This window comes from Centroberyx affinis, unplaced genomic scaffold, assembly GCF_046629955.1.
Source record: "Centroberyx affinis isolate AG114_WGS23_722 - 3 ecotype Tasmania unplaced genomic scaffold, CSIRO-AGI_Caff_v1 ptg001999l_1, whole genome shotgun sequence".
In the NCBI taxonomy this organism is placed as follows: domain Eukaryota; kingdom Metazoa; phylum Chordata; class Actinopteri; order Beryciformes; family Berycidae; genus Centroberyx; species Centroberyx affinis.
This window is the reverse complement of record NW_027280343.1, coordinates 64,710-73,378: the sequence shown is the minus strand read 5'-3', so window position 1 is coordinate 73,378 and position 8,669 is coordinate 64,710. Positions and strand designations below refer to the sequence as shown.

The 8,669-nt window shown below is 45.0% G+C and overlaps 1 protein-coding gene across 1 annotated transcript in view; it reads left to right on the top strand.

Annotated features, from left to right (window-relative positions):
* Positions 1-34: 34 nt before the first annotated feature.
* LOC139653917 (ADP-ribose glycohydrolase MACROD1-like) overlaps positions 35-8,669 on the top strand; it is a gene marked incomplete at its 3' end in the record, with an annotated part of 64,556 nt that continues 55,921 nt past the window's right edge. Inside the window, exons 1-3 of the mRNA XM_071530929.1 lie at positions 35-575; positions 1,116-1,214; positions 1,582-1,695. Coding sequence (XP_071387030.1) covers positions 143-575; positions 1,116-1,214; positions 1,582-1,695 — 646 coding nt within the window. The remainder of the gene's footprint in view (positions 576-1,115; positions 1,215-1,581; positions 1,696-8,669) is intronic.

The following is an 8,669-nucleotide window of genomic DNA, read 5'->3' as shown; positions in this document are numbered from 1 at the left end:
ACATGCCTGATAATTGTGTCACGTCCACAATAACGAAGTGCGTTTATATCGAAAACGAAACCTAACTACGGCGTGATTTATACTGGTCTCTATCACCGTAGTTACAGTTACACGAACCGTTGGTCCCTTCGGTGTCACGGGCATGGCATTTCAAATATCAGCTCTGTTTTCACACATCAGAGTCCTGCCAACCGCCGGTCCTCTGTCCCGTAGCCGTGTTGACTTCCAGAGTGTCGGTGTCAAATTCAAACACTTTTTAAGCCTCCAACTGCCAAAGCGCCCGCTGCACGCCTCGGTCGGGGTGGGTAGGAACTTACCAACAAGTCTTCTCCCCGGCCATATTAAGACTGCAAACCGAGCGGGGAAGTTTTCAACAACGACAGCAACACTTCGGCAGTCCGACCAGGGGCACGGCTCCTCACCCCGGGGGAAGAGAGGCTTGCTGGGCAGGATCGCCCTCGGTGCACTCGGAGTGACCGCCGCCGCGGTGGTGTGTCTCCACACCGGGACACTGGTCGCCATGGCCCAGAAAGTCAACCTAAACTCCGCTGAAGGAGACTGGAAGGAGGCCAAGGGTGAGACTATTCAGCCGAGTGGGAGAAGATTTGAATGTGTTTTATGTCAGGGAATTCTCCCTGCTCGTGCCCACTACAGTGTTCTCAGCAGCAAACGTCTTGGCTGAGACGAAATGACTGTAGCTTGCTGTCACGTGACTGAAACACCTGTCCTGTTATTGATAAAGAACTATAGCAATCCTATGATAACATTTCTAAAGATGCTGTACAACTATCACAACAATGAGTTCCTCTATGAATATTAAGCCTGTAGGAATATTATAGTGATTACATAGGAGATAAAGTAGCATGAAGTGCCATAAGGTCACTATAAACTACCACAGACACACTATAAGGCCCTATAGCAATATTCTAGTGATTTTTAGTGTTTAAACTTGAGCATAACCTTTTGCCCAGTTTTCCATCAGGCTTCTCTTCAGTCACTTTGAATGCCAAATGTGCCATATTTCCCTATTTCATAACCAAAATAAATATTTAGCAAAATGCTTTGTTTTGTAAAGAATTCTGCTGCTATTTCTCTCTCTCCATCATCGCTCTCAGACTTCTTGCTGTCGCTGTCTGTGGAGGAGAGGCGTCAGTACTACAGGACCTCTAACTATGAGCCGCTGGACAACATCCCAGTGTGGACTCCCACCCCAGGTCAGACACCCAGTCGAAATCATAGTCACTTTCATACAGGGTGGGGTAGATAGATAGATAGATAGATAGATAAATAGATAAATAGATAGATAGATAGTAAACTGTGTGTGAGTGTACATGTGAGTGTACATGCTTGTGTTTTTAGTTGTAGTTTTTTAATATACTACTTATACTTGTATAATACGTTTTTATATGCTACCTCTAATTTCTACTTTTATGCTGACTGTGAGGGAAAACCACCAAGCCAAATTCCTTGTATGTGCAAACTTACTTGAACAATAAAACAGATCCTGATTCTGATTATGTGTGTGTGTGTGTGTGTGTGTGTGTGTGTGTGTGTGTGTGTGTGTGTGTGTATGTATGTCAGTATCAAATGGTGCTGAGCAGAGCCGCTACCCCAGGAATGAGAAGTTGGACCGGAAGATTTCCCTCTACAGTGGTGACATCACCAAGCTGGAAATAGATGCCATCGTCAATGCAGGTGTGTGTGTGGGGTTGTGTGTGTGTGGGGGGACCTAATCACTGCCACATTGACCTCTCGAAAAAGCCTTAAGATAAAATAAGATAAAAGATGAGATGAAACTTTATTTATCCCTGTGGGGAAATTAGGCAGATTAACAGCAAAAGTAATAGGATTCAGCAGTGTAAAAAGAAAAATAGAATATAAACACAAAAATAGAACCAAAAATAGAACATATAATAAGCAAGCCGGTAGCAGGTGGGAAATATGGGGAAAGAGCATGGAATAAAAAGCCTGGAGCAAAACTGAGCCCAGCCTCCAGTCAGTGTGTGTATTTATATGTGTGTGTATACCTCAATTTAGCACAAATTTAACACCTGTGAGGGCAATTTTTACTGTGATTATGGGTGTAATGTTGGTGGAATATGTGGGAGGCACAACAACAAGCTTTACAAACGCGTATGTACTGTGAAGTTTTCTTCAAACTAAAGAATAATAAAAATACAGCGGAAAACAAGAAAAACGGCAAACAAGCTCCCTGGATACTACAAGACTTGGCAAAACAATTAATAAAGCATGACTTGGCACAGCGTAAACAGGTGTTGGGCCAATCAGATTGCTTGGATGAAACTAAATATTGTATAATGACAAGGGCTTTGGCCGGTATGTGTTTTTGAAGGTTTTTGGATTGAACCTGGTGATAGCTGATATATTGTGATGGTACTCTTTAAATTTGACCAATTTTATGCCAAAAAATAAATAAAAACAAATACCAAGTATCCAGTATTTCCCTCAGAAATCTACAAGGGAAATATATTTATGCATACTACTATGCATAAGACAAACCAGTGTAATATTGAGCAGTTATAGGCTACAATGAATATGTAATGTAACAAACTACATAATATACATCATATTAGAGATGGATGATATTGACAGACTGATATCTGTAATAAAAGGCCAATATTGGCAAAGTGGCATCCAGTCTAGGGATATATTGTCTAACCCTAATAACGAATTACTTCTTTAATGGTTCGAGGTATATCGTGGTATACTAGTTGTTTTCATGCAGCAGTAGGCTGTATCTGATGTCTTTCTCGTACAGTGCTGCACTCCTATATTTGACCATTAGATGGTGCCAAAAGCTAGTTTATTCAGTCTGTTGCATTTCCCACAAGGCTATTTGGGCATTTGGGGAAATTTAATTGGTGGCTTGGCACGCACTCTGCATCAGGGGAGAATAAGACAGGCCAGCATGCCGAAATGATGCTCGATGATGAGGCTTTAGCACCGAAATGATGGATTTTCATTGGCAGCTGACTGTTGGCAGGTGTAAGCCGTGCCAGCATTGAGCGAATATGTTGATCATTGACTCTCATTTATGGGATTGCTCTGTGTGTATGTGTGTGTGCGCTTGCATACATTCGTCCATGCATGTGCCTGCGAGTGTATATGCGGTCGTGCGTGCATGTAAGTAATCGTATTGCGTCTGTGCGCTTGCATGAACATAGGCGATTTTGTGTTGGGGTGTGTGTGTGTGTGTTTTACAAGAGCTTTTACAGAGTCCCACTATGCAAAGTGGCATCGAATTAACAAGAGGAAACAGCTAGTAAAGTGTCATTTAGCAGAGAGGATGAGGCAAGGTGAGGGAGGGAGAGCGAAAACCCCGGCAACGGCAGAGGAGACGCGACCGGCGGAGAGGCAGAGCGTGAGAGGGAGTCGACAGAGAGCGGGGAAAGAGAGAGAGAGAGAGAAGAGTCTGAAGAGGGAACAGAAGAAGAAAAGAGAGGCAGGGAGAGGACACAAAGTAGTAGCGGCCTAGTATTGAAATCTCTTGACTGCATTGCCATGGCAACAAGCAGGTACAGGATACCCGCTAGGGGTTTGGGCCCGGGCAACAAAGTCAGATCATCCTGTCCGTCTTCCTGACTTGACTGACTGATCGGCCGGCCGGCTGTCTCCACGGTCATTTTGTTGACTAAGCGGCCGACCTTTTCTCTTGATGACTAACTGATTGACTAAGAGGCTCTGAGTGATTTCAGTCACACTTAAAGAGATACGCCTTCAGAATAAAAGACCGCAACGTAAAGGTGTTTAGAGAGAAGAGAACAATTAGTTACTCTCATTCATGAATTTACCGCCCCGCAGTCGATGTATAGTGACGGCGCGGCATGGGCATCATGGAGCAGTCGGCCCAGTGCCTGTGGTTTTTAACATGTGGAGGAGAGTGTTGTGGATTTTTCCTGGCTGCTCTGAAAGGCCTTGAAGCATCATTTAGCCCCTAAGGCTGCAAACATTCAATTGAAGCCAACTGTGGCCAATTATACGGTGCACTGGCAGACCGATAGGCAAGTTGGGAGGGGGGCTTCCAGGGCCTGGCTGGTGAAGAGGAATTGACTACAGACACACACACACGCACACACACACACACACACACACACACACTTGTATGCCCCTGCCCCTGCATGCACACACAGACACAAAAACAAAACACCACATAGAGGCCTATGAATGAACAGGTGCAAAGTCACTCAGTCATACACCAGTCCGGCCACCCTCTTTCTTACTTTCTTTCTTTCTTTCTTTCTTCCTTTCTTTCTTTCTTTCTTTCTTTCTTTCTTTCCTTCTTTCTTTCCTCCCTTCTTTCCCTCAGTCAGCGCTGATCGATCAGGTGCGGAGGGCGTTGCAGGGAGGTTGGGCGGGTTTTCTGTTTGTCGTTTGTGTCGTTCTCAATAAAGATTGGATTTACAGTAACTCTCCCCTTCTCCTCCTCCTCCTGACCCCCCCCTCCTCCCCCCTCCTCCCTCCTCCCTCCACACTTTTACAGCCCCTGGCTCCTGCCCGCTCCTATAAAACACTACAAACATAAAAACCCACAAGCACTTAAGAGCCGTCCTGGTGGGGAGGGGGGAGGACGGGGGGAGGAGACGGCAGGCAGAAACATCCTCCTCTTTACACCCCTCAATCACTCCGTCCGGAGAAGGAGAGAGCGCAAGAGAGAGATGGAGGGGAGGATATATTGTCTCTGATGGGCTTGCTGATTAAGATGGATTGCGCAATGAAATGTCATTGGAGTGATGAGTTCTTGGTGTGTGTGCGTGCGTGTGTGTGTGTGTGGATACGACGTCTCGAGCAACTAACTTTGCATTAAAACCTTTTTTCAAATTGATTAAATGCAAATTTGCTTAGCTCTACTGAGCTGCATTTTCACTCGCAAAAAAGTTTTATTCCTCATTTCCATTCCAGCACTTACTTACAGCCACCGTTATGTTTATCGTGTTTGACATTAAATGCCATTTATTTTGGCCTACCTTTTCCTCGGCTTTGAATTGAAATTTAATTGAAAAGATTTAAAAAACCGAACCGATAAGTTCTCTGGGTATTTTTGTGAAGCCGCCTTTTTTTTTCCGGCGGAGCTGCCTCGGTGTGCGAGAGTAAATGCGGCGGCAAAGTCTGCTGATAAATCTTTCAGGCTAGACTATAAAAAACTTTCCCTAAAATTAAGCCGTGCACCGTCAAGTGATAAAGTATATTCTGGTCCTATCTCAGTCTTTAGAACTGAACCACTTGTCATCGTCAGAGCTTCAGCTGCCTGCGAGTCTGTGGGAGCTTGTATGCGTGTGTGTGTGTATGCGGGGCCAACTGTGTGCATTGCATCTTTGTACGTGTGACAAGATTACATATGTGTCTGTCTGCGTGTATACACCTGTGCACAGAAGCACCTGCCTGTATCTGCTTGTGTGTGTGTATGTGAGAGAGAGAGCATAAACCTCGGTCTGAGAGTGTGTCTGTGTGTGGGTGGGGTGCGAGTGTTTGCATGTATGTGTCTCGGGTGGGAGGTGGGGGGGGTGTTACGAGAGTGTACGCTTGTGTGTGTGTGTGTGTGTGTGTGTGTATGTGCAGGTGTGTCTGCACCTTGTTTGTGTGTGTGTGTGTGAGATACGGTCTCCCAGGTATTCCTCTGCAGGTCAGAGATAAAGCTGTTGGTTGCTGGAAACCCACTCACCGTGGCAACGGCTGAGAGATACAAGATTAGAACCAATGGTTTTCCTGGCCTGCAGGTGACAGACAGGGGTGAGAGAGGGAGTCTTGTAACTTCCTCACAGATACGCCACCTAGAAAGAAAGTGCTGATTGTGGACAGATGAAGGGAAGAATGGAAAGGGGAATATTTTCACAGAGAGAAGGCGCACAGTGGTGCTCCACAGAGCGCCTTGTTTTGAAGGAGCAGGGTATGGTGGGCCATGAGGACAAAAATGCTTTACACGTGGCAGGAATTTGCATGTACAGGCGAGCTCATTCTGACCATTCACTGACTTTAATGCATCTGTGATTTTCATGAAATGACTTAAACGTGAGATGCAGATATAAGCCTGAACGTAAGTTTGATTCATAAGGAATAATAATAAAGTGTGGGCATGTAATTGACACGAAGGCCAGAAGTAGACCCTACCTAAAGTCACAATGACAGCAGTATCGTTCTAACCTGCAGGCTACGTGAATTACTGTGGATGAATAAGATTAAGTGCATGGCAGTACAGTATTTATGTGTGTATTACAGGGGGAAAGTGTCTGTAACATATTCATAAATCTACATAAAAAGAGCTTGTTTTTTTCATGTGCACAATGTAAAGGAAAGCTGAAACAAACTACAGTACAGCCACAGACTACAGCCAGACACCAGTATAGTTGGTTACAATGAAATGGTTTTTGGAGTGTGTTTGTCACTTTGAAAAATGTATAGGCCATTTTTGAATTGAATGTCACAGTCATTTATTTATCATTTTATGAATTTGAATGGAGTCAGTACAGCAGAAAACAACTGACTTGTTGTAGTGGGTCTTGGGTGATAGAAAGGATGGAGGGATCGGGACGTTGGCGTCGGGAAGGCACGGATGGCCGGACAAGCAGACGCACAGACATCAGCGGGACATCCGGTGGAGCGGCTGGAGGAGGGAGGATGGAGGGGGGGATGGAGGGGACTGGCGCAGTGATCCTGTTTGCTGATTTTAAGAGGATAATACCAGGCTAACCCATGGCTCTGCAGGTAGAGCCCCTTACAAGAGCATTACCTTACAGTAGCACAGCGTCGCGCTCCTTCTGCAAGGCTTCACTGATTCTTAGCTGGCTTTGTCAGCGGGGCTTAGCGCTGTGCTTAGCGCCAAAATCAGCCTGGCAGACATCCCTGCTTTAGCCACGCTGCTCGGATGTGTATGGCGGAGCGGTTGTTCCAAATTGCTTCAGGCGGGCTAAAATGATTTCTGAATCTTCACCTGGGCTTCGTTTTCCTCATTTGACTGGAGTAATAGAGGACAGACAGTGGGAAACTTTGAGTGCTTAACCACTTTTATAGGGATTCTCCAGAGTTGGGCCAAGGATTAAGTGATTTTTTTTTCCCAGGCCCTACTTTGAAGGCTACAATACATGAATCTCAACTGTTATTGTCAGTTATTGTCCATGTATGACCGAAGCTGCACAGGCAGTGATTATTAGGGAGTTTATCGTGTCCTAGCCAGCTGTAGTAATTGTTTTTTTCTTACCATTGAGGCACCATTGAGGCAGGTTTATTGGTCTGTCAGTCATATTTTATCCTAAGATGACTGCCTCTTTTTCATCAAGCCTGTGCATTCATCTAAGGCCTTAATCAAGGAAGGTATTGTGATCAACCCAGCCTCCCTGGGACTAACAGGGGTCTAAGGAGGTAAGAACAGAAGCTGCTCTGGCTGCTGAGGTCCCACAGTCCCCATAGCTCTCTCTCTCTCTCTCTCTCTCTCTCTCTCTCTCTCTCTCTCTCTCTCTCTCTCACTCTCTCTCTCCCTCTCTCTCCCTCTCTCTCCCCCTCTCTCTCTCTGCTGCAGTTACCGTACATCTCCCCTAGAGCTCTTGTCAGCTCCTCTTAGGACAGGCTCACATTACAAGATGCAAAATGTCACAGCAAGTTTGCCATCGCAGACAAATACTCCACATTTGTGTGTGCTCTAAGAAAGCCTCAGACAGAAACAATAAAGTGTGTGTGTGTGCGTGTGTGTGTGTTTTGCCTTGTTTTCTTAAATGCGTGGGGGGCGATTAAATTAAGGCAAGACAAATTAAAAATCTTCTAGTGGCTAACACCCCTAATCAAGGTTTTAGTGGGACTTAATTACTTGATTCTGTAAACATTCTGATGCGGTTTACTCAGGGGTCAGAGTTATATTGTTTACTCAAAAAGTGAAAAGCCAGTCGTAAAATGTTTATGCTGCCATAGTGAAGCTGATCCCAGGTGTACTGCACTGTTTCTCCCTACCGTAGTTACTGTACTTGTTCCCTTAGCTCTAGTTCCTACAGCAGTATCCCCACTGCGCTGACATTGTGTTTAGTGAAGTCGGGCTAATGGACACGTTCTCACAATATGCCCGTCGTATGCTCTCAAACACAGCACTTACAGAGGCAAATTGGCGCCGCTTCACTTTCTGCGTAAATGACGGGCCGTCAAAACTTATCCGAGCCACGACCGCCACTCTACCTACAACAAAACCAGTCTTTCAGTGTATATTCAACAAGCTGGTGAATTGGTAGGACAAATACCAAAACATTGGGCAGAGCGCGCCGAATGGAGGCGTTAATCAGTGGTCAGATTTTTCAGTGGAAAGAGGAATTTGCCGTGCAAAAGCCAATAAAAGAGTGTCAGGGAAAATCCATCGTAAAATGTCTGCTCTATATGAATTTTAATCAGCGAGGTCAGTAGTAATCAGTGGCAGCTGTAGGCAGGGTCACCAGCACTGCTGAGTATTGCTGGAAATGTTTTCGATAACAGGCTACCACTTCATATACTTCAAAGTTTACACTGATTGTGAAATAAAAGCACATTTCACTGGGCATAAGGTACATGGTATTTCATTTCAGCTGCTTTTCTATGCAGACTCTGTTCTCCTTAGTAGAAAACCTGACATCATTTAAGGCTTTTGATGCTATACCTTTCAATTGAAATTCATTTTGATACCAAAAATCGGTACAGTA